This window comes from Sminthopsis crassicaudata, chromosome 3 (genome assembly GCF_048593235.1).
Source record: "Sminthopsis crassicaudata isolate SCR6 chromosome 3, ASM4859323v1, whole genome shotgun sequence".
In the NCBI taxonomy this organism is placed as follows: domain Eukaryota; kingdom Metazoa; phylum Chordata; class Mammalia; order Dasyuromorphia; family Dasyuridae; genus Sminthopsis; species Sminthopsis crassicaudata.
The window spans coordinates 185,757,889-185,784,377 of record NC_133619.1 but is presented as its reverse complement, the minus strand read 5'-3'; the positions used below and the strand labels follow the sequence as shown (position 1 = coordinate 185,784,377).

The 26,489-nt window shown below is 32.4% G+C and overlaps 1 protein-coding gene across 4 annotated transcripts in view; it reads left to right on the top strand.

The window, feature by feature from the left end:
* Positions 1-23,529, top strand: part of IL18R1 (interleukin 18 receptor 1) — a 48,490-nt gene extending 24,961 nt beyond the window's left edge. For 2 of the 4 annotated variants that reach the window (XM_074299723.1, XM_074299722.1), the window contains 8 exons: positions 3,621-3,786; positions 6,189-6,336; positions 8,536-8,598; positions 10,746-10,866; positions 14,553-14,692; positions 16,994-17,143; positions 19,802-19,960; positions 23,038-23,529. In XM_074299723.1, the coding sequence (XP_074155824.1) occupies positions 3,621-3,786; positions 6,189-6,336; positions 8,536-8,598; positions 10,746-10,866; positions 14,553-14,692; positions 16,994-17,143; positions 19,802-19,960; positions 23,038-23,408 (1,318 nt within the window). In that variant the 3' untranslated portion in view covers positions 23,409-23,529. The remainder of the gene's footprint in view (positions 1-3,620; positions 3,787-6,188; positions 6,337-8,535; positions 8,599-10,745; positions 10,867-14,552; positions 14,693-16,993; positions 17,144-19,801; positions 19,961-23,037) is intronic. The other 2 variants (XM_074299725.1, XM_074299726.1) reach the window with 2 other exon arrangements.
* Positions 23,530-26,489: the final 2,960 nt, after the last annotated feature.

Genomic DNA, 26,489 nt, shown 5'->3' with positions numbered 1-26,489 from the left:
TATAGAGTGAAATTTCTGCAGAATTTTGCTGCCCAGGCAGTTTACAATGCACCAACAAGCCAGGCTATCCACAGTAGTACATTCTTTTTTTTTTTTCTTTAAGTTTCATTAGCATTATCTATATATCACAGACCTAACAGGATTGGTTAAAATGTGGTCATGCAGCAAATACTACCTCTTGGCACTAAATCAGTATACTGAGTTTGCTGATTCATAGTTGGATGAGTTGGGTTGTCTAAAGTGACTATGACCTTAAGGTGAAGATTATTGGGCATAGCTATGCCCCGCAGACTATTAGGCCTATTGTTATGTTGAAACAGATTGAGATAAGACCAATAGGAATTTGATGTGGAGATATATTGAAACTCCCTCAGATGCAAAGGGGAAAAGGGTCCCAAATCCTGGCAGGCCTGAATGGAGAGAGAGTCTAGCTTATAAGGAGCAATCCTAATCATCCTAAACAATAGTTGTACTGAAGCAAAATGCCATCCATTAGTACCTTATCTGGGGATTACTAGGATGTCCTTAGGCCTTATGCTGCCCAAAATGTTCTAGGGAGTTAACAAAGGAGAAGGTTGATTGAAAAACAACTTGTAGGGGCCTAAGAGAAGAAGGAGTTTGCTGCAATTTCTCTGTCATGAGGTCAACAGGGTGTGCCTGCAGGGGGATTGAGCTTGGGATGTTGAGTTTGTACTTATCCGTTGTGCACAAAGGGTGCATGAGAGATAGGCTTTTGCATAGGGCCAAGAGGATGTCTTGTGTTGTCCTTGAGGGCAGGTGAGTTGTCTTGAGGGCTATGGTAGTATAGCAGTTTTCCTTTCGTGCCCTAGGGGTTCCATTGGTACTTTAAGTTATCTAAGCTTCCAGAGTTAGTCAGGGATGGGTTTAGATACTGGGATGCCACTTCAGTACTTAAGCATAACCCACATAACTATAATTAAGGGGAGAAATCATTATGGAGAGGGGACCTAGCTGATTCATTACCACCATCAAAAATCAACTGATTCTTCTTGTGTAGCTTGATAAATGTGGAAATATGTTTAGAAGAATTGCACATGTTTAACTTATATTGGATTATTTGCTGTCTAGGGGAGGGGACAGTTGGGGAAAATGAGAAAAACTTGGAACACAAGATTTGGAAAGGTGAATGTTGAAAACTCTTTGCACATATTTTGAAAAATAAAAAAAAAAACTTTTATATAAAAAAGAACATTATATACAGTAACAGCAATATTTTTTTAAAAATAACTTTGAGCAAATAGGTTATTTTGACTATTATAAATACTCAAATTAACTATAAAGGACATATACAGAAAGATGTTGTTTACATTCCAAAAAAAAGGATTTATAAATAGAAGTATATTTAGAATAATTTTATATGTATATATATTAAATATAAAATTTTTGTCTAATGGTGGCCATCTCCAAGGTAAAAGTAGAGGGAGGGGAAGGGGAAAAAAAAAAAAGAAAAAAATGTACGTGATAACTTTGTTGTATATTTAAAAGGAATAACAAGTTATACATAGTAGATTTTTTTTTGTTTTATGTACAATCATCTTTTTTACTATACTATTTGTAAAAATATTTGTTTTATTCCATAAATTAAAAATAAAATAATTTTTTAAAAAAAGAGAAAAAACAAAATTCTTATCAATTGTCACCAGCCATCCTCATCAACTAACATATCCAGAATAGATAAGCTAGCCTAACTGAAGCAACAGGGTTCCTTTAGGGAGAAAAAGAAGACAGTATATGCTAGGCAAGTCAAACCACTACTCCTATCGCCTCCATGACCACTATTTTCCCTCAAATCCTGAGGAAGGCAGTTCAGGATCTGAACCCAAGAGCCTTAAGACACTCTCACTGAGTACTCTCAACCACCTTCCTGGGAAAGCAGTCTCTCTGAAATCTTAACCTGGCCTACTCCAAAAGGTGCAACAATCACCACAACCCAAGACCCAGAAAATTCTTGCCACCAAAATTCTTGGCATTGTCCTAGCGATGGGATGATTTCTGAAAGAGTCCTTTCCAATTATGGATAGTATTCATTGTTAGGAAGTTGTTTCTTGCATGAAGCCAAAATGTTCTTAAGTATAATGTATATGAGACACTTTAGTGGCACAGTAAGTGCCATGCCTAGAGTCAGGAAGACTTTTCTTATACACACATGCACAAAGTTGCTTCAGGTTCTTCCCTTGGGGACCAAATGGAACAATTCTAATCCATCTTCTACCTAATAACTTTTCAGAAATTTGTAGATAATTACCATATTCATTTTCTTTCCTTCTTCCTATCACCTCCTACCCAAAGTCTTTACTCCTCTAGGCTTATTCCTTTAATTCAACACCTCTCAAAGTGTGATGTAGGAACCCCTGAGGGAAAGCAAGGTAAAAACTATTTTCATAATAATATGGTATAATAGTAATATGTAAATATCACTAACTAGAATTCACATAAACAAAAGATCTTTGGATGTCCTGAATAATTTTAAAGAATGTAAAAGGGGTTTGGAGGCAAAAATAAAAATTAAGAGAACTACTGTTTTAGCCAATTCTTTATATCATAATTTGGAGTCTTCTTACCATTCTCATCATCTTATGAAAAAATTTTCACCTTAATGTCCTTTCTAAAATTTAGTATTGGATTGGAAACAATTATTTAATTCTAGTTCTATAAAGGTAGGATGCAGTGCAATTGTCACTTCTCTTATTTAAAATATCATACTTCTACAAATGTAGCCTTATTAAACTTTTTAAAATTTTTGTACAATATTGTGTATTTCTAGCTTACAAAATTCCCCAAGTCTTTTCTACTTGAATGATGCATGCTCTTATCTTCCCATCTTGAACACACACACACACACACACACACACACACACACACACACACACACACACACACATACACACACACACATCCATATATCCTTAGAGAAAGAATTGTCTTTTTATTGTTAGTAAATTTTACAGTTTCAGTTTGCTTAGAATGTCTTAGAATCCCAGTTCTGTTATCAGTTGTATTTTCTAATCCTTCCAGCTTTATGTCATCCACAAATCTGGTAAATTTGTGTCCTAGCCCCATGAGTGGGCATGTCTCATAGCATAAATTAGATAAGCCTAACTGGTCCTTTGAAGTTGCTATCACCTTCAATAGTTTATGCATTTGCACTATAAGGAAAAGATGTTTTCCTTAAAGCTTATAACTTCTGTGGTAGAGGGACTATGTAATATGACATAAAGATCCCCAGGTTCACATCCCAAGTCTACCATTTCTTCATTCTATGAGCAATTTCATGCTTCTGGATCTTATTTTCCTCATCTATAAAATAAGGTAGTTAAATTATCTGATCTTTACAATCCTTCCCATTTCTAAAATTCTGTTATTATTTTTTATCTCCAATTACTCTATTACAGATTGGTAAAATTGTGACTGCTGAATTTTATTGCAAAGCAGGAAGAATGAGCCTGGTATAATTCTATGGAATTTTTTTTTTCCATTTCCTTGTTTTCTTGGAGTGGGGGGAAGATGGTATTTCATAGGTGTGGTGATTTTTTTTTAAATCATATGCAAGGCTTCACTGTATTGAAATGCTTTAAAATGCCATTTTTCTCCTTATACAGAAATCAAGAAAATAAATGGAATATAATTGTCACTAAAAGAAGTGAGCATGATTGTTTTCATCCAGATTATTTAATTACTAAAGAAGTAGAAGTTGCAAAATCCTTAAGCATAAACTGTACCCATGATTACTACCAGAAAGAAGCGTATAATATATCTTTATTTAAGGTAATAATTAATGAAAAATTCTATTAAGGGCTGGAGTTCAAGAAAGGCTAGTCTCTTTGTAATGTGGTGCTTCTGTCTTGTTCATTAATAATTATAGGGTTATTATTAGTTCAAGTCCTTTTTGTTCCTTTTTTTCACGTGAAATTCTCAATCTCCATTGGGACTTTTTAAAAGATGGAACAAAATCTTTAATTTGAATCTATCTTTGAATCTTTATATAGTTGTGAGAAGGATTGATCTCAATATTAAGGTCTAAGACAATTTAAATATTGAAATTAAATTTGCCAGAAAGTTTTGGTTTTGCCTAATGTCCATTAAGGATGCATCACAAGGTAAGTAATCTTCTTGCAATGAATTGATGTTAGATGCCACTTTTAACTAGATTTGATCAAAAATTAAAATTAAATTAAATGAAAGGGAACTTTTAATTTATTAGATCAAAACCCACTTTGCTATACACAGGAGCAACAAAATTGTAAGTTCCAGGATCCTAGGTTCTCAGATCCATTCCAGAAAGTTAGGTTTTACTACCATTGGTCCTTTTTTTTTTTTTTTTTTTTTTGTTATAGGTAGATTGGTTCCCTGGCAGTGAGTTAGTTAGTTGGAGAAATGTTTGCACTGCAAATAAGTGCAAACATAATAAATAGTACAGTAGTAAATAAAGCTTTTGTTGTGGATATGAATCCTGTTCTACCACAACTGTTCTTCACTGGGACTCATATTGGAGAAGGAGAAAAAACTTCTATCTATGACTCAAGATAGATTAATTTGAGGTAAGCAGAATTTGTTATGGAGACATTATTTTATATAGATGGATGCAATTATCTGTGACAATTTTCTTCTTAGGGCATCATCACTTGATAGTTCCAGATGCCCATGTTAGTCTTTGGCAGGCCAAGGGAAGAAAGGCATGAAAAATTTACATTATCTTTAATGTCATCCTTTCCTTGAGAAACTGTGGAATTTTGGCTGAAGTCAGTTTTTCTGGTTTCATTTGATGAAACCTTTAATAACTAAATTAATGATCTGCTTGTTTAATATACTAAGGATTTTTGTATCACTTTAATTATTTTCTATTGTTTTTTTTACTGATTTTACTGATTTCTACTTGATTTTTAAAAAATTACTTTTATAGTTTTAAGTTCTAGTTAAGCATTTTTGTGTCATGTATAAATTTTTAATTTACTTTGCTTTTGAATGTTTTAGGTATTTTTAGCTAATTTATTAAAAAACATTTAACCTGAGTTGCAACTAAAAACTATAAAGCACTTATCAAAATAAGCAGTGATGATGTTAATCCTTTTTTAATATGTTTACTTGTTTTTTCTTCTACCATTTCATCTAGCTTTGTGAACTTGATCAATTTATTAATTGAAAGGCTTTATGGATTAGTGGGGAGAGCAATTGTGACTACTTAGTAGCTATGAGACTGAGAGCAGGTATCACATTATGATTATAATGATAAGGTACAGCTTCTAGGAGAAATATAGCAATAATCCTAATGTCCCCTGATCTTAGAGTGCTATTGTTCATTTACTAAACATCAGCTATATGCTAAGAACTTTACAAATGAATCAAGTGCTATTATTATCTCTTTTTATCATGAGGAAACTGAGGCACACATATTAAAACTCACTCAGGATCATACAATTAATAAATATCTGAGGTTGGATTTGAACTCGGCTCTTCTACCACACCACCTAGCTACCTCTAGTGGTTTCTTGTAAAATTTTTCTGATAGTAGAAGCACCATTTTGTTTTCCTTTTTTTTGGTGATTCAGTTTTGGTTCATGGTTAACTAAAATGATATGCTTAATTTACACTGGGCATGGCAAAGAATATATTTGCAAAATCTCCAAAGAGTATGATGAATGATACCATTAAGCAAAACAAAATACTTAAAATTACTGACTTATGAAGAAATTACTATTTCTGAATATTAATGATAATACTAATTATTATTATTTCAGAGATATGATGATCTTATGTCCCTAGAAATAATCATAGACTGCCAGAACTTTTAATTCATCATTTGCTACTTTTTCCTTTTGGTTTAGTTTTAACATCTGTCATCATATTATCATATATTATGTTATCGTTTTTCAGTTATATCTGACTCCTTTTGATCCTCTTTGGTGTTTTTTTGACATTTCCTTCTCCAGTTCATTTTATAAATGAGGAAATCGAGGCAAACAGGCTAAACTGATTTTTCCAGGGTCACACAGCTAGTAAGTGTCAGAGCCTGGATTTATCTTATTACTTATGTAGATAAATCTTCTTGATTCCAAGAACAGTGTTTCATCTACTATGTCTCCTATCTGCCCAAGATTACATATGGAGCTCAGTAAGACTGCTCTTGCTTATGTAGAGAAGTTAAACTTCTTTGTTTTATAAACATACAGGACTGTTCTCCAGTTCCAGGAAATCACAAAACATATATTCTGAAGAATGCTGTGATGAATGATACTGGAAATTATACCTGTATATTTTTCCTTTATAAAAATGGAAGATCATTTAATGTCACTAAAACTTTCAGTGTAAAAATAAAAGGTAAGTCTTATTTCTTTTTTTATTATTATTCTTTAACAGTTTAATGATGAAATTTTTTAAAATAGTTTTTATTTACCAGATATATGCATGGGCAATTTTACAACATTGATAATTGCCAAACCTTTTGTTCTAATTTTTCCCCTCCTTCCCCCCCCTATGGCAGGTTGACCAATACATATTAAATATGTTAAAGTATAAATTAAATACAATATATGTATACATGTCCAAACAATTGTTTTGCTGTACAAAAAGAATCGAACTTTGAAATAGTGTATAATTAGCCTGTGAAGGAAATCCAAAAGGCAGGTGGACAAAATTAGAGGGACTGGGAATTCTATGTATTCATAGTCATCTCCTAGAGTTCTTTTGCTGGATGTAGTTCCATTTATATATTAGAATTCATTTAGTTGTTCCCTAATTAATGGGAACTTCCAGTTATTTGATAGTATAGTATGTTATGAATATTTTGAAATGTAAATGACAACCTCCTTTCTGCCTTTGACCTCTATGAGAGATATGCCTGATAGTAGAATCTTTAAATTGAAGAGTATATACATTTTAGTTGCTTTTTACCTCCTCTCATGTAATTCCAGTATGGTCAGAGCTATATATAAATCCCTCCTACAATGTATTAGTATGCCTATCATCCTGCAGCCTATGTCACATTGACTCGTATTTATTTTTTAAAATAATTTTAATTTGCATTTTTCTTATTATGAATTTTCTTATTATGAATGATTGGGGAAAATCTTTCATATAGTTGTAAACAGCCGCAATTTTTTTCAATAGTATTTTATTTTTTCAAATACAGGCAAAAATATTTTTCAACATTCATTTTTGTAAGATTTTTGTATTTCAATTTTTTTTCCCTCTTTCCCTTCCCTTTTCCTCTTCCCAAGACAGCAAAAAATCTAATATAATGTACAATCTTTTAAGAATATTTCCATATTTTTTATGTTGTGCAAGGAAAATCAGACCAAAAGGGAAAAAAACACAAAAAGAAAAAAACGAACAAACAATAAGTGAAAATATTGTGCTTCAATTCACATTCACTCTCCATAGTACTCTTTCTGGATGGAAATGGCAATATTCACAGGTATTTCATTATACACACACACACACACACACACACACACACACACACACACGCACGCACATATACACACACATATGTATCTACATGTATACATATTGTGCATGTGAATTCCTTCTTTATATTGCATGCCAGACCCTTATCAGGATTCTTGATCCAAATTATGTCTTGCCCTTTTGACAATTGCCTCTTTTTATCCTCACTGTAATGATTTTGTCCCCGCAAAATATTTTAATTTCATGTGGCTGAAATAGTCTTTTTTATCTTCTGTGACCACTCCTTTCTATGGTTTGGCTAAGAATTCTCTTTTTAGGCAAAGATTTGAATAATTCCTCTATTTTATCTATTTTAAAAAATGATTCATATTTAGATATACTCTCTGTTTGGATTTAATTGTGATATGTGGTATAAGATGCTAAATGAAACATTTTTTTTTTCCTTTGGCAAAATTATTTTCTAGTTTTCTAGTTTTTACAGGTTTTTCCCTGATTATTATTTTTTTTACTTTTTTCTTGTTCACTGGGAATCCTTTCTAAAACAATTTATGTTTTTGCATTTATTGAGCACTAAACTATTGGATTTGTTTCTGATATTTTATTCATCTATTCTTTATCATTGGTCTAATTTTTTACTTTTAAAGTTAAACTAAAAGACTTGATTGTTGTTTGTTTATATGGGTTTGAAGAATAGGAGTTTTATTTCCACTTTATTTCTACTTTTAAATATTATTTCCCTTTAAATTCTAGTCACTTTATTCATTCAAATACATTTTGTTATTTTGTCTTTTTCTATAAAATGACACCTTGCTGGTTTGGTTATTATAATATTAGTCTACCAATTAATTTAGGTAGTATCATCATTTTATAAGAGAGTTTTATAATTTATTTTTCATGTCTTGAGTATGTCTTAATAATTTAAATTCTAGATAACTTAAGTATTTCTAGTAAAGGGATGAAATGAAATAATTATTAAATGAAAACATGATATAAATATGGTAAATATATGAACTTTTATTTTGATGAATATATTTCATACACCTTAACATATGCATTAGAAAAGTGCTATCCTAGAATAATATATTTTTTCTCTCTTTTTTAAAAAAACAGATACTCAAGAGATAATATCAACACTATATGGGAACAGCATTAATTATGTTGAAGCTGAATTAGGTATATTTATAATACATACATATATCCTGTGTTTATATGTAAGTGATAAGATTATATGAAGTGGTGAGTTTTTATCTTAGAATGTTTACATGAAGTTATTAAGTTTATATGAAGGTGGTGGGGAGAATAGGGTTAGGTTTCAAAGTTATTGTTCAGTTGTTTCAGTCATGTCTAACTCCTTGTGACCTCATTTGTGGTTTCCTTGGCAAAGATTTTGAAGTTGTTTGTCATTTCCTTTTTCAGCTCATTTTGCCGGTGAGGAAATTGGGGCAAACAGTTTTCAAAAAATAATTAACTAACTTTTTGCCAAGTAGAGTAGAAAAGGTCAACTATATGGTAATAAAGTGGTCAAATAGGTCAGTGGTCTATCAGTGTTCTGATGATGCTATCCTAAAAGTTGTTATATCATAGAATTTGAATTGAAAGGAACCTCCCAACCCATATCTAAAAGGAATCTTCTTGCTAATATATTTTAAAGAGGTCATCCAGCCTCTGCTTGAAAACTTCCAATGATAGGGAAATCATCATCTCTTACACCACTCTATTCCAGTTTTGAACAGCTCTAATCATCTGACACTACTACCATGGCCAAGTCACTTAACTTGTCTGATCCTCAATTACTTCATCTGTAAAATATTAATAAAAACTTCATAGAATGGAGGTGAGGCTAAAATAAAATAAAACACTTTGTGAATTTTAAAGTGTTATATAATTGTCAGCTGTGTGATCCAAATTAAGTTATTTATTTAGATTTTCATAGTTTGCCTAAATTATCTAAATCATTTAACTGTTCTAGTTCTAAAATTCTTGGGGAATTCTTGAAACTGTTTCTACTCTCTATAAACAACTTTCTCAATCAGTGCAACCTGACACCTTTTCTATAATTTATAATTTTAAGAGTTGCCTGGGGATGCTGATAGATTAAGTGATTTGATGCTTAGACTCATTCAGCTACTTTATATCATACACTGAAGCCAGTTCTTCATCTATTATTCTTTATGTAATGAGTTGTACTAGTTGGCCTCTCAGAGCCTTCTCACTCTGATGTTCTATGATTTTATAGCCTAGTCTTTTACATCCCTTTCCTGGGAATTGAAACCACCCTTGATGTCATTATTACCAAGGGATAATATATTCTGTACTCTAACTCATTCATTTAAAAATACTCCATTTGTAAAATTGAGGGAAACTTATAAATAATGATCTAATTTGTCTATTTCCTGAATTTAGACTTTTTAAAATAAGGTTTCTTAAAATAAGATGTGAATATTTATATTTTTAAAGTACCTGATCCTGCACTATATTAAAATTGCTTCATATATATTGGTGGTAATGGGACATTTGGCTAGCATAAATAAATCTTTTTATTTTTACATGTGTAAGATTGTTTATTTTTTACATTTTTTATTTTTAGTAATAGTTTTTTATTTTCAAAATGCATGCAAAGATACTTTTCAACATTCACCCTTGTAAAAACCTTATGTTCCAATTTTTTTCCTTCCTCCTTCCCACCCCCTTCCCTAGACAGCCAGTAATCCAATATAGGTTAAACATGTACAATTCTTCTAAACATATTTCTGCATTTATCATGCTGCATAAGAAAAATCAGATCAAAAAAGAAAAAAATGAGAAAGAAAAAAATCAATAATACAACAAAAAAAAAAAAAGGTGAAAATTCTGTGTTGTGATCCACATTCAGTCCCCATAGTCTTCTTTCTGAATGCGGATGGCTCTCTCCATCACAAGTCTATTGGAATTGGCCTGGTTCACCTCATTGTTGAAAAGATCCGAGTGCATAACAATTGATTATCACATAATCTTGTTGCTATATATAATATTCTCTTGTTTTACTCTCTTTATTTAGGATCAGTTCATGTAAGTCTTCAGGTCTTTCTGAAATCGTTCATATACCATAATTTATTCAGCCATTCTTCAACTGATGGGCATGTAGTTGCAGTTCCCTGCAAAAAGGACTGAAACAGACATTTCTACACATTTGGGTCCTTTTCCCTTTTTTATGATTTCTTTGGGATACAGACTCAGTAGAGATACTAGCATAAGTCTTTTAAGGTTGTGTGGTAGAAAACTAAAGTTTTGGGATTCTGCTAACAGAAAATCTTTCCTTAAGGTTTTATATTTTTTTTTAGGGAAAGAGAAAATACTCAACTGTACTGCTTTATTGATGGATTCTGCTGACATAATTTACTGGGATAAGGAGCCCAATAATGCTACTAATATTATAATAGATAAAAAGAAGTCAATACCCAGGTGATATATGAATATACCTTACAATGTTAAATTAATTTTTCATGTTATATTATGACTTACAGCATGACAGTTATTCACCAAATTAGATTAAGTACTTGACTAATTTAATTGTGCAGAAATTTACCACAGACCTTCAAACCAGAAAGAACTAGTAGAAGATTGAACACAAAAGTTTGACCATACATAGAGCTGTATTCATGTAGAAAAAAATGGAAATGATGAATAGGGTTTCCCAGTTTATCCAGAATTATTTTGATCTATTTATAGATTACAATCTAAAAGTAGTTATAAACATTTTGGAGCTGAAAGGAACTTTGCAAATCTAACTTCCTTTTATTTATTTATTTTTGGGTGAGGCAATTGGGGTTAAGTAACTTTCCCAGGATCACACAGTTGAGAAGTGTTAAGTGTCTGAGACCTCGCCACCTAGCTGCCCCACTTATTTCCTTTTAATTCCCTATCTATGTTTTGTTTTGGGGCACCTATGTTTTTAGAACTTCGGGTTGTGGGCCGCCAGGATATAAAACTAGCCTTCTAACTCCCAATTCCACATGATATCTCATTAATTGAATGAACAGAAGTGATGTTCAGGAAGGTGTGATGCAATGGCTATGGAATCAATAGACTTGACAATTTACTATCTATGTGATCTTAGGCAAATCACTTAATTTTTGAGATCTCAGTTTCCTTGTTTGTAAAATGAGAGAATGAGATCATATAGACTCTGAGGTCCTTCCCAGCTCTTGTTTCATGATTCTGTGATTTTTGATGATGAAAATTAGAATCATGGTAGCATTTACTTTGATATTTTTATTTTAGCGTGCCACAAACATTGACATCTTCCTACTAGAGGTTTTTTGTCAGATTCTCTGAGGAAGGAGAGAACTTCCTGAAAGTGCTGAGAATATCAAAGTCAAAATCCCTACCCAATTTTACCCAGGTCTTCTAGGTGAATAGTATCTTTTTTTTTTTTTTTTTTCCTAATGAACTTGATAGAGACAAATTGATATAATAAAATGAAGACTGGACTGAAAATCAAAATATAGATCTGATTCATTTGTCTCATTCACTGAATGACTGAGAAAAGTCACATCAGGATTTCGGTTACCCTGATGTTAAAATGAGGGGGTTAGACTAAATGGGAAAGGGGAAGAGAAAGGAATAAGAATTTATATAATTCCTAGTATGTATCATGCACTACGCTAAGTGTTTTGTTTTGTTTTTTACAAATACTGTCATTAGTCCTCACACTAACCCTGTGAGATAGATGCTATTATTGTCCTAATTTTATAATTGAAGAAAAAGAAATAAACGAAATGTAAATAACTTGCCCTGGGTCACATAGCTAGGAAATATCTGAGGCTGAATTAGAACTCAGTCATTCTGATTCCAGGCTTAGAGTTTTATCACTATGCCACATGATCTCTAGGAATCCCTTTCAGCTCTGAAATGTCTGTAATTGTATTGCTATGTTTTAGACTATATCTATAAATGGGTCAAGATTCCATATAGAATATGTGGATAAGGGACTTTTTTTTTTTCTTAAAGTTTCTACTGATGTCTTTTTTTTTTTACACTCAATAATATTTTTTCCAAATACATGTAAAGATAGTTTTCAGCTTTCATTTTTGCAAGATTTTGTGTTTCAAATTTTTCTTCCTACCTCCCTTTTTTCTGTGCTCCCAAGACAAGAAGCAATCTGATATAGGTTAAGTATATGTAATCCTTTTAAACATATTTCCATATTTGTCATATTATACAAAAAAAAAAAAAAAAAAAAAAGACCAAAAGGGAGAAAAACATGAGTAAGAAAAAGCAAACAACAAAAATGATGAAAATTCAGTCTCCATAGTTCTTTTCTCTGAATGTAGATGGTATTTTCTATCCCAAGACTTTCAGAATTATCTGCAATCACTTCCTTCCTGAGAAGAGCTAAGAGGAACTCTTTTTAATCAATTAAATCACCATTTCATTTGTTTCATAGACATAACCCTATCTGTCCAGTTTTTGAATTGTCAGTACATATAATCATTATTTTCTAGATGCTTTTACCAGTGGAGCCAAATCATTACAATGATTGACCATAGTTGTAGCCTTTAATTTCTATTTGGCAATGGAGTTCATAAAGTTATAGATCTTGAGATGGGCATTTGTCCCACTTCTTTATCTTAGAGATAATACCATGGAATTTAAATATATAACTTGAAAGGATTTAAAATCTTTTTTTTTTTTTGTCTAGGTACCAACCAATTCCCCCACCAAATAGCTACATTCCTAGTTCATGAGAAATCTGATTGCTTTCTCTTACTAAAAGTTTTCTGTAGATTTGTTAATTGATATCATTTCACTTCCAATGACAGCACATTATGCAATCAGTAGATTCATTTACTGTATTTCATATGGCCAAAGTCTGTATTTTGTCAACTCCTATGTTGCAAAGAAAATGATGTATGAACAACTTTCTTTCTTAAGTCATTTCCTTTAACATAGAATGAGGTCACAAATAATTCCCTAAACATTATTTCCCTGTACAATTAGATGGCATCTGTTTCCTGGATCTAGTAGGTAACAAGTACATATTATTTCAAAAATGAAAAAATGCATTTCTAAAAAATTTTCAAACTCAAGATTTAAATATATTGGGGTATACTACTAGTTGCTATGCTAATATGTAAGAATAGAAATAAAACGGATTCTTCACTTGAGTTTTTCAAATTAAAAAAGAAAAAAAGATATAGTGAATGGGTCATCTCTACTCAGTTGAATAATAAGTATTTATATAGCACTTATAGTATTTAGGATTAGCAAGGCATTTTACATATGCTATCTCATTTGGTCCTTACAGCAACCCTAGGAGGCAGATGCCAGTAATATCTCCATTTTACAAGAAAACTGAGGTTAGGACAATAACTTGTCCTACAGCTATTTAGTATCTGAGGTAGAATGGGAACCCAGATCTTCACCATTCCAGCACTCTATCCTTTGTGCCATATAGCTGTCAATGCCTAGAACTACTAGGAAAATAGTTGGAGAGTATCAGTGGCATCAATTGCTTTTCAGAGGCCACAGGAGGTGTTAGTACAAGAAGTTGTTGTTAGTGATTACTGTGAAAGAAAAAGATACTCACAAGACTCGTTTTAGTTAGTTCTAAACTTACAAGTCTTCAGTTTATGGATGTATCAAATATGAAGGAGAGGCTCTAGATTTTCTGAAAGTTTCAAATTCAAGAAAAGAAAGTGTATACAAGCCCATGTTGGTCTGATATAAGTTTTTTCAGTAAACCTTATTTTAGGAAAGTAAGGAGCAATGAAAAAATTAATATATATGTATATGTGTATATACATATACATACAAACATATATGTATATATATATATATATATATATAAATGTGTAAGACACATATGATCCTTTTGTATTTTCATTCTATTACTATTTTCTCCCAAGATTTTTTATCCTGAATCATTCTTTGAATATTGCTTCCAAGCAATCTTTGATTTCCTTTGTTAGGGATCCCTTGATGGATTATTATTCTCCCTCATTATCTCTCCTTTTAAAATATCTATTACTGGGGGGTAATTATACAGGTAAATATAGTCATTATAGTTGAAGAACTGCCTTCATGCAAATTATTTTATTCAAGTAATATTTTAGTAATGTTAAGCAAACATTTGCACTTCTCTTTAGTGGTTCAAGTGGCAAGCTATATGTTTCCAACTTACTGAAGATTAAACCTGTCAAAGAAGAAAATTTGAATATTTGGTATAACTGTACCTTGATGACTGCTAGAAACTCTGAAACCATACGTTTCTTCTTGAAGAAGAAAGGTTTGTTAGCCTAATTTTACTTTGGGGATTTGATAGTATCTTAGCTCTGTTTATATAGCATAGTCTCACTCATCTCATTCTACCAGGGGAGAAATTGAGACCAGAAAAGATAGTCATTTGCCACACAATTAGTTAATACTGCAGTTAATAGTAGAATCCAGGTCTTCTCTCACTCTTCTTCTCCTTCTCTTTTTCTTTACTTCCCTTTTTCTCCTCCCTTCCTCCCTCCCTTCTTCCCTCCCTTCCTCCCTCCCTCCCTTCCTCCCTTCCTCCCTCCCTCCCTTCCTCCCTCCCTTCCTTCCTCCTTCCTTCCTTCTTCCCTCCCTTCCTTCCTCCTTCCCTCCCTCCCTCCCTCCCTCCCTCCCTTCCTCCCTTCCTCCCTCCCTCTCTCCTCCCTTTTTCCCTCCTTCCTCCCTCCCTTCCTCCCTCCCTCCCTCCCTCCCTCCCTCCCTTCCTCCCTTCCTTCCTTCCTTCCTCCTTCCTTCCTCCCTCCCTCCCTCCCTTTCTCCTTCCTTCCCTTCCTCCCTTCCTTCCTTCCTTCCTTCCTCCTTCCTTCCTCCCTCCCTCTCTCCCTTCCTTCCTTCCTTCCTTCCTTCCTTCCTTCCTTCCTTCCTTCCTTCCTTCCTTCCTTCCTTCCTTCCTTCCTTCCTCCCATTTAATATATATTGAGTGCCCACCATGTATAAATCACACAAGCAGTTGCATTCCCCCATGGTGGTTCTAGATACATGTTTCTCAGTAGGCTACTATAACCTCATACTTTGTTTCAAAGCTTTATCAAAAAATAAAAATAAAGAAACTTGCAGTAAGTTAGGCCCAGGGGTTGACCTGACGGTACCAGGAGGGGTCTTGCATTTTTTGCTGCTGCCTTAGGCTATCAATTTTCCTGGAAGTAAGATTCAAAGAAAGTTGGGATCAGAGGAAAGGCAAATTTGTTAGGAAAATGAGAATGGGCAGGATACTGAGAGGACTTGGGAAAGTAAGAGGCAGTGTTTCTTAGGGACCAAAATTCACTGGAGGGCTACAACTACTTGCAATTCAACAACCTCTCCTACATACTCTAAATCAAAAGAATATTAAGCAATTATGAAACTCTTAATCACAGTTTTCTTCATGAGGATATTTGTGTATCAAATAATTGACACACACACACACGGTTTCCTACCTGGAGCCCTGAAAGTCTTTTGAAAGCTACTATTGTTTTTCCTTACTTATTTTTTCATCTTTCCAACTGTTCCCATTTCCCCAACCTCCATTGCCCTTAGTGCTTCTGCCTGCATCCAGTTTCTCCTGCTTTGACCCCTTTTATTCAACTCCATTAACTCTTGAGAAAAGGAAGGAAGGGACTTGTTCCAAGGAGGAAGACCTGGATAGTAGTGGGGTGGGCTTAAGGAAAATCTAGATGTTTAGTTCTGTAAAAGATCCAAAGATACATTGTCATGGCCTTAAGTGGACACATCCCTTACTTATCTACCAGTCATTTTCATAGTATTTTAATAGCTAATTATGTCAGAAGGTCCGTAGTTATTTATTTCATCTTTTAAAATTTGCATTTTAATTGGTACATTGTTTTTACCTTTAAAAAAAAACCCTTTCATATCTTGTTAAAATTCCTTTATTTTTAGTTAGTAAAAAATTATTTTCTTCCTACCCCTTTCCTTACATACTGAGGACATCCCCCAAAAAAAAATCAGGAAAAGAAAACTTTAATAACAAACATAAAAAGTCAAGCAAAACAAATTTCCCCATTGATCATATTTGTTTCAACATGCACCCTGAATCTGTCACCTTCGTAACAGAAAGTGGGTAATCTATTACTTCTCTAGAATTATGATTGGTCAATTATATCTATGAGTTCTTAAGTAAAAGGCTATAATTAAGAATCATGTTATAGAAATGGATTTCTCCCCCCTTCCCTTCCACTTTAAGGACATTGTTGGTGCTGGAATAATAGCTCTCTTCCTAAGTTTATAGATGCATTATTTCCAAATCCTTTAACTCTTTATTTCTCCTTTTCCCTCCCATATTAAGTCTAACCTGAGGGTGTTATGATTTAAAATGTTTCCATAAGACTACTTCAATCCTCAAAATAAATATTTGTACAGATTTTGAGCTAAAATAATGAAATGTATGCTGATTTGTCTTTAAGGCAGAATATTCTACTGAGTTAAAGGGGTAGATAGTTGAGTTGAGAACAAAGTGTTTATAAATCTATGATGGGAGTGGATGTCATTAAAAAGGATGGATAATTAATTTTTTTTCTAATTTAAAAAATGTCTTTTCTTTCTCTTTCTGCCCCAGAAGGTCCTGCTGATGTTTCCAGACACATCTTCATTATTGTCCTTGTGTCTTCAGCTGCAATCATCTTCCTAGTGATTATGTGTATTATTTATAGAGTTGATATAATGTTATGTTATAGGGACCTGATTAGAAGAGATGAGACTTTAACAGGTAAAATTTATCGCTTTACTGGGCTTTCTTTTCTTGTCTCTTATATATATTCTGTTCTCAAATGAGAAGTTAATGCATATTTAATTGTATTGCATTGTTATGACATAAATATTTGTTAGGTTTAATTATAATAGGATTCTAAGGATAAACAATACCTCCTATTAATTGTGGTGATACTTTGAATTACTTTAGGTTTCAATGAGTTTTTGCTGTATTCTCTTCTAATTGTCTAAATGTCATCTAGGAATTCTGTTCTGGCTGTTTTGTATTTATATGTCTGTCTGTCTTATCTGCTTCAAAAATGTTGAAAGCTTCTCAAGAATAAGGTCTTTTTCTTTTGTATGTGCTATATAGTATTATATTCCTAATAAATATTTGTTGAATTAAGATGAATTGTTATTGATTGTTTTGGTCTGACAAGGAGAGCAACATTGAGCAATGGGAAGAACTAAACACAAATTTACAAAATCTGGATTATTTCTAGTATTAGCTGTATCTTATTTAGTATAAGACAGTGTAGGTTGGTAGGGAAGTAGGTAAACAGGAAGAAATGAGTAACAAAATCTTGTTAATCAGAACCATCCAGAATATCCCTGGGAGTAAATTTATTTTAGGAAATTTAGGCAAATTTAAAAGTCCATGATAACAATTCTATTAAAGCATATGATTTGACTAAAATTCCATATTCATAGAATACTTTTAAAAACATTATATATTTGCCTTAGGAAACAAAAATGGACTACTAAAACACTATTAAATTGTGATTGTATAATCAGTAATGTCAACTATGGTCATTTGTTAGTTCGAACCTCTCTAGCTAATCTAGCTAATGAAAATGTGCTTAAAGTTTGCAATTACATGTGCTTTTTTATATGTCTTCTGCCTCAAGTTCCAGCTTTACTTCATATTCTAAAACGATGGCACTTCTCAGAAAATTAGAATCTTATTTTAGATAACAGTGATCCCCTGTTTAACATTGGTTAAAATAAGAATTGTGGGATATTATATAAAAGAAAATTTAGCATGATTCTTCAGTAATCAAAATTACAAAAGTAAAGTAGGCAACAATTTCATCCTGAAGCTGGTGAGACTAAAAGATATTCAAAAATAGTGTGATGGGAAGTGGTTGGAGAAAAAACATGCATGCTGACAGGTGTAAATAATTTTTCTTCTCTGTGTAATTAAAAGGTTCTTTCCTTTCCAACCCAACATGGTATAAATCCAGGCACAGCTTAATGAAATGATGAATTATGCTAATGGAATATGTTCTATTAAAAAATCTGATCAACAAACACAATAGCCTTTAGTTGTGACTTCATGAATGAATCAGTATTAATGGATTAGTAAGTATAACTTTTAAAAGAATACTCAATTCTCCTACAAATCCATTTGTTTTAGATATATGTCCTTTTAGCCATCAAAGTTAAACCATTCTCATATTTCTATCCCTTATAATACTTCCTTCCTCTATTAATTTATTATATCCATCGTATATTTCAAGGCATGATTTAAAATTTAGGTTTTTTCAGGAAGCATCTCCTATGGACACTCTTCCCACTCTGAACATATTTTCTTTCTGTATCTCTTTAACATGCATGACTTTTCAATGTATGTCATGTTACTTTGCACATGCAATTATGCTGATTTTTAATTGTGTTCTCATTACTTCATCATTGTATGTTTTGTCTCCTCAACTAGACTAGAAGATCCTAGAAGTTGGGAAGTTCCCTTTGTTATTTGAGCAGCAATTATGTTCTTGTGGACGCATTCGGGACAGTTATTACTATCAATGAGTAAATTTTTTTCTATGCCAGAAGAAGGTTTCTTATTAAAAGATAGTGACACGTCAAAGACTATGTTATACTTGTACTTGTACACATTTTTCTGTTATAGATTCCTCAATCTTTATTCTCTTGTGTACACCCCATGACTTGAAAAATGTTAGACTGATCATAAAGATAAATCAAATCCAATCTTGGACATTCATGCTATCAATTGATTACCTCATTTTTTTTCAAAATATTAACAGAAATATTAATTAGCTTGTCAACCATTTGCTAAGATTTAACTTTTTTCTTGTATGTATGACATTTCTATAGTTAAGATTTTAAGATCTTGAAGTTCTAGAACAATTTATATTTCTTTCCATCCCCTATACTGTCCAACACAGTGTGAGGAATATAGCAGACATTTAGTAAGTTATACAGCAAGCATTTAGCAAATGCTTGTGACTGATCTGTATCTGATGTTCTACTCAGTAGATGATTAGAGCTAAACTCTGTATATAAAATTCAGCATATATGTCTTCTAAAAGGAGAAAATAACACATGTAGGGTGTATGTTAAAATGAATATTTTTCTCCCTATTGATTGTGATCTTTTGGTAATTATTATATATTAGAGTTATCTAAGTTCAGAAAAAAAAATTAGTGTTCAAATTCAGATAAAGCCTTCTAAAATGCATTTCCATACAAGTTTCATTAAAATTTATTTATATGCCAGGGAGTGATAGATTTATTACTTAGCTAGAGATCTGTTAAACTGGTAGTATAATTTAATCTTATTCAAATTACATCTAGTGATTTTTCTTTGAATTATGGTCATGATCAGATTTGATTACATATCCAGTAGCTTAAAAGGAAAACTTTTCCCCCCCCAGATGGAAAAGAATATGATGCATTTGTGTCTTACCTGAAAGACTGCCGACCAGATAATGGAGACGAGCACAAGTTTGCTTTAGAGATTTTACCTGGAGCCTTAGAAAAACATTTTGGTTATAAATTATGTATTTTTGAAAGGGATATAATTCCTGGAGGAGGTAAGCAAAGAGAATGTAGGATGGAAAACAAATGAAGAATTTTCTGTCTAAAAGATAAAAGTCTGAATCTAAAAGATTTCCCTTTGTGACAATATTTTAACTTTGTAAATAGCTACCGTTTTGTATCTTTTCTTAAAAAAAAAAAAAAAAAAAAAAAAAAGGAAAAGCTCACAGAAATTTGGGTATCTGTGCTTGTGTTTTAGATTTACCAGGAGCTATACACACCTTAACTGTGGTAGCCTTGATATTTTCCTTTTAAAAATCTGTCTTATTTGCTGTGCTTCATACATTTCTCTAAAACTGTGGGGTGGGCATACTGTTTTAGAGATCAATTTTGATATTTATTCAACCAAATTCCTTTGATCTAGAGAACTCCTTTTAGGAAGCCAGACACCTGCACTTATTTTGTTGAAACACTCTGTGTTAATAATGGTTCCCATTATTTAGAAACTAATCACTATACATCTAAGTACAAGTGATGTCCTTCCATAAAATATTTACTAGTTTTTACAAAGATAAAGTCTAACATGACAAAAATAAAGAAAATTGGCAAGTTGGTGCTGGTTAAGTAAAAGAAATTATCGTTATCTCTTTATCCAGGAATTTTTGGAGAGGCTCATCATCTAATTGATCATAAAATGATAAATATTTCAATTACTGAGGCTATAGACTGGCTCTGTGTCAGTAGAAGTACATATATCATTGAAATTATAGATCCTTGAAATACTTATGTGTGTGTGTGTATAAGGAGGATGAGTTTTTGTTTGTTTGTTTGTTTGTTGGCAGGAATACAGATGCATATGTGCCATCATAATCATAACAATGGTAGAAAGGCATTAAAATAATTTTTTCATGCATTTAGATCGAAAAAACCTAAGATTAGTAGGGAAAGGGGAAAAAAAGCAGTTCTAAAGGCAGACTTACAACTTCAATCTCTGCTTCTCACAGAACTGAATTAGCTTATTCTTCCATTGATGTTTATATATATTTGGTCATTCATTTATTCTTTAATTACTTTTTTAAAATCTATTTTTACTTAAACACCTAGAAAATACATTAATTCAAAATAAAATATACTTAATCACATCACATATCAAAAGAAAGATTCTACCTCATACATATTCTTGTACATTCTCCTGCTGGGTAATTAAAGAGGAGACAGGAACCATGTAGGGCTGGGGTTGCACATGGGACAAAGCTGCTGATCTCTTGATGTTGTCATAATTCTGTTTTCTGCCACTCTTAGCTGGTATCTGCTGATCCAGCTCAGTGGTTGCATTTTTCTTGTGGTGCTGGTCTTTAGCTGAGATGTGAGTTCTTTGCTATACCACAGCCATAAAGTCTTGGGTTAATTAAAAAAAAAACTCAGATGATTTCCAAAGACAAAAATCATAACAACTAATTGCCTCTAGTTAGAAAAGCCTCCAGGCATCTCATTGCTTTCTTTTTAACTATCTTTCGCCTGCTGTTACTTATGGGTTCTTTCAGTGTGAAATTGTTTTTGATTTAGAGTTAAGAAAACTTCTTACCAATCTCATGATATCAATCAAGCATGGTCCATACATATTAGAAGGGCTGAGTGAGGAAGGGATTAAAAGGGTTAGTAGTGAATGATGTCCTATATTCTTTTGTTTTGTATTCTTGTCATCAAGAAAATAATTGTCTTCTTTCACATAAGTATTTATTATACATTATCTTCATGGAGTGGCATTCTGAAAGTAACATAATTTGGTGGTTAGACAGCTAGTTGCTCTTATAGCTGGGAAGAACTCTTTCTGCTATATTACTTGTACTATGATCTGAACAAATTACTTAAACTCTCTAAGATTATATGCTGCAAAGAAATTATCTGCTACTTTTGACAGAGGAAATTTCTTTAGTTGGGAATTCTCTATATCAATCATAAGACCAGTTCCTTATATTTGTTAAGTGAGAGCACTGGACTTGAAATTCAGATCCTGAGTGTATAACCTTCCTCAGACACATCCTGATAATATTAACTTGATCAAATCATGTTATTTTTCTTTTTAAAAAAATAGCTTTTTATTTTTCAAAATACATGCAAAGATAGTTTTCAGCATTGACCCTTGCAAAACCTTGTGCTCCAAATTTTTCTCCCTCCTTCCCCCTCTCTTTCCTCAATAGCAAGTAGTTCAATATAGGTTAAACATGTGCAATTCTTCTAAATACATTTCCACATTTATCTTGCTGCACAAGAAAAATCAGACCAAAAAGGAGACAAAAATGAGTAAGAAAAAAGCAAGCAAGCAAATAACCACCACAACAAAGGTGTTGGAATTGGCCTGAAACACCTCATTGTTGAGAAGAGCCAAGTCTATCCCAGTTGATCATCATTTAATCTTGTTGTTGCTGTACACAATGTTTTCTTGGTTCTACTTATTTTACTCAGTAAGAGTTCATGTAAATCTCTCCAGACCTTTCTGAAATCATCTGATCGTTTCTTATAGAACAATTATATTCTATTACATGTATATACTGTAACTTATTTAGCAATTCCCCAACTGATGGGCATGCACTCAGTTTCCAAAACATTTTTCCAAAACAGTTTCCAAAAAGAACCTGTAGGTCCTTTTCCCTTTTGTATGATCTCTTTGGAATACAGACCCGTGAGATTGCTAGATCACAGAGTAGACACAATTTAATATCCCTTTGGGTATTGTTCTAAATTGCTCTCCAGAATAGTTGGATCAGTTCACACATGTTATTTTTCTAAGCTCAGTTTCATTACCTGTGAAGTTGAGATAATATTTGTATTATCTCCTTATGTGGTATTTTTGAGGAAAACATCTTATAAATTAAAATCAACATAAATCTGAGGTTATAATTTAGAAAAGATGAGTTCATTTAAAATATGCATTGGAAAACAAAATTATTTTTATGCTCATATTCTATTTTGAAATAATGCTATGATTTCCAAAAAGATAGCCTCATTTCATAAGATCAGTGATATAATAGATTAAGCTATATTGTTCCTATTAAATTCTTTTTTTGGATGACTGTAATTTCCTGCCTGTCCTTTTAGCTGTTCTAACCAAATACACATTTTTAATTATCAGCTATCATTGATGACGTCGATTCATTAATTAAAAAAAGCAGAAGACTAATCATTGTCCTGAGTGAAAATTACATGTCTGATAAGGTCAGATATGAACTTGAAAGTGGACTCCATGAAGCACTCGTGGAAAGAAAAATTAAAATAATCTTAATCGAATTCACACCTATTAGCAACTTTACATTCTTACCACAATCCTTGAAGCTTCTGAAATCTCACAGGATTTTAAAGTGGAAAGCAGATAAGTCTCTTCCTTACAACTCAAGATTTTGGAAGAATCTTCGATACTTGATGCCCGCCAAAACTGCCAAGTCAATTATTTTTTCTTCAGATTCCTTGGGAAATGAATCATTGCCTGGCCTTTCAAAGCTTTAGTCCTCAAGATGACCAAGTCAAGTGGCTGATTATAAAAACATCATGTAATGATGATCTGTACCTCATTTCTTTCTAGCAGTCTGTTCATTTAAAATAAACCTTATTTTGGAATTAGTACAAATCTCTGCCTCTTCATCATATTGAAAAAGACCTAAATGAAGCCATCTTTCCTCTCCCTTCTTCTGTTTTATTCTTACCTCCTGTATTGCCCAAAGAAGGATGTATGTACTTAGAAGCATTTTGATTTGTTTAAAGGTAGATCTTTGGTTTTAATACTTACAACTTTGTTGGATTACATAATTACTTTTAAAAAGAGATAGAAGAACATTTTATATAGATCAAGGTAAAGGCCTTTATTCTTTTCCAAATAATTGTCTGTGTTTCCAAAGTGCTTATATGAAATAGCTTAAGCCAGAAAGAGAAGAGAAATGAGAAATAGGGCTGTAAGTTAAAGAAGGCCTCAACCTTCTGAATATACATCTTTCTGGCCAAATGTTCAGCTTGCCACTGATTCATCTTATTTTGTACTGGGGTCCCACAATTCCATGTGAGGCATTACAAAGTATCCAACTAGATATATTCCCCAAAATTGAATAGCTCAATGGTGCAGTTGATATGTGTTGGGCCTAGAATCAGGAAGGCTCATCTTCTGCGTTCGAATTTGGACTCAGAAACTTATTAGCTGTATGACTATGGGCAAGTCACTTAATCTTCTTTGCTTCAGTCCAGTTGCTTCTTTGTATCTGTGTAATATCAGATGTTCTTCATGAAGTTCAACCAAAACAAAATATTATAGCAGACTGAATATGAAGCAGTTATGTCTTCTATTAAGTCACATTTTTAAAAATTGACCAAAAATATAAAATAATACCACTACTTAATTTTTGGGAAAGTATCATTTTTATAAGAATAATATTTTAGTTAATGTATAATGGGTTTATTTTTAAATTGTCATTTTAAAATAAATTAATAAATAATTTTTAAATTTTATCAGTTTTAATTTGTAGTATAGTAAACATCAATAGGTATAATTGGATAAACAAAAACTTTTTAAGAAGGTAAATTTATCCCAATATAAAAAGTATGAAAATTGCTGGTCTATAGTAATTTCATTTATATTTAGGGATGGGTTAGAAGTCACACAGGTCCACCAGAGAGTTTTTAAAAGGAAGATACATATAATTCTAAGCAGGATAATAATATTGATATGCATCTGCTGCCAATCTTTGCCATCAAGTCTTTGATAATAGAATAAAACAGGGTATCTTAACTTTTCCATATCATGAACCCTTTGCACAATTTGTTCTCAAAATAATGGTTTGTTTTTCCTCTAAATTGATGAAAATATTTAATTTCAGTTAAGGGGTCAATGAAAATACGAGTTTGTGGATCCCCTGAAAGGTATCCATGGTTAAGAATACATGGACTAATATGAAATCTGTTAAGAGAAAGAAAAAAAGTCATGAAAGTCCATAGGGTGAGCTGTGAAATTTCCGAGGTTGGGAGAAATGAGGGCAGTATTTTAAAAATAGTACTTTCTACACTGAAAAAGTGGGAAATGAAATAACCAAAATACATCAGGGCCTGTACTATCATTTCAGGAGTCTTACCTATCAGTAAGTAACATCTATTTGATTCAGGTAATTAATGTGTAATTCTAGGTATCCTATAACCTATAACTGAAATTCTGGATTCACACCACATTGGCCAGGAAACTCATGCAATGGCTTCCTAAAGTTCATGGTCTTCTGAAGAACACATGTCTAAATACTGAGAAATCTTATTAAGTAAATCTTATTATTAATTTGTTAACTTGTTTTGTCTATACCCAGGCTTTTCCTTGGGAATATCAGAATTTGGTTCATATCTAGATCTCAGATGGAAAGAAAACATCTATTTAAGTATTCAGATAGGAAAAAACAAATTCTCCCCAGGATCCTATACAATCCTTTAGTGGACTTCCCTGGATTCAGGGTAAGGGATAGAGAATGGAAGGGCACAAGTGAAAGAACTCAGAATTGCTAAAGAATCAAAGGATTCACTTCTATGACACTCATATAGTCCTCTGAACTTACAGCATTACCTTAGATACCCTCTCCTCAAGTAGGGAAAAGAACTCAATCACTAGAGAATAGAATCCCCTTTTCTAAAACCTACACAGTTCAAGAAAGTGAAGGGCAGATTTGCTCCTTGTTGTGACTCCATCTCTTGCTGTATCTCAGTTTTAGTTTCTACTTTGTCCAAGAATTTCTTTTCTAAGTCCAGAAAGATTGGACCAGGAAACTCACGCAAATGGCTTCCTAAAGCTCATGATCTTCTGAAGAACTATGTCTATGTATATACTTCCAAAAGAAAAGAAACTATTCATATCTGAACAGTCTGAAGTCCTGACTATTATTATTATTCTATCTAAGCAACTTTCCATTTAAAGTCCCAGATCTGAGTTTGTGGCCCAGATCTATGAATCAAAAATAAATCAGCTATCCTTAGTGTGGTATGAATGGTAACATCTGGAACAGAACAAAGAATTAACAATTTATTAAGAGAATTCTCATTAGGAGAATTCATTTATATAGCATTGTAAAAAGCACTTTAAGATATTTTAAAATTATATTATTTATTGATTCATTTGTATATACATATACATGTATATATGCACATTTATATTCCTTACTTTACAGATAAGGATGGAATTGCCCTGATAAAGTCACATGTCTAGTAAGTGGCAGTCTTGAAACTAAAATTTAGATCTCCTGACTTCAAATACAAATAAAAGTAAGGAAATGCAATATAAAGTAGAAAGAACACTGAATTTGGAATCATAAGACCTAATTCAAATCATAACTATTGTTTACAATCTTTGTGGCTTGAATGACTCATTTAAGTTTTGTAGGCTTTATTCTTTCCATCTATAAATGAGGAAATTTAATTAGAAAATTTCTAAATACTTAAGGGAACATTTATATCTATAAATGCTTATATCAATAAAGTAGAGAAAGAGCAGGTCAGTGATTTTTAAGTATCCAACTAAAAAACTTATGAAAAGAACCAATTTTGGGGGGGCAGCTAGTTGGTGTAGAG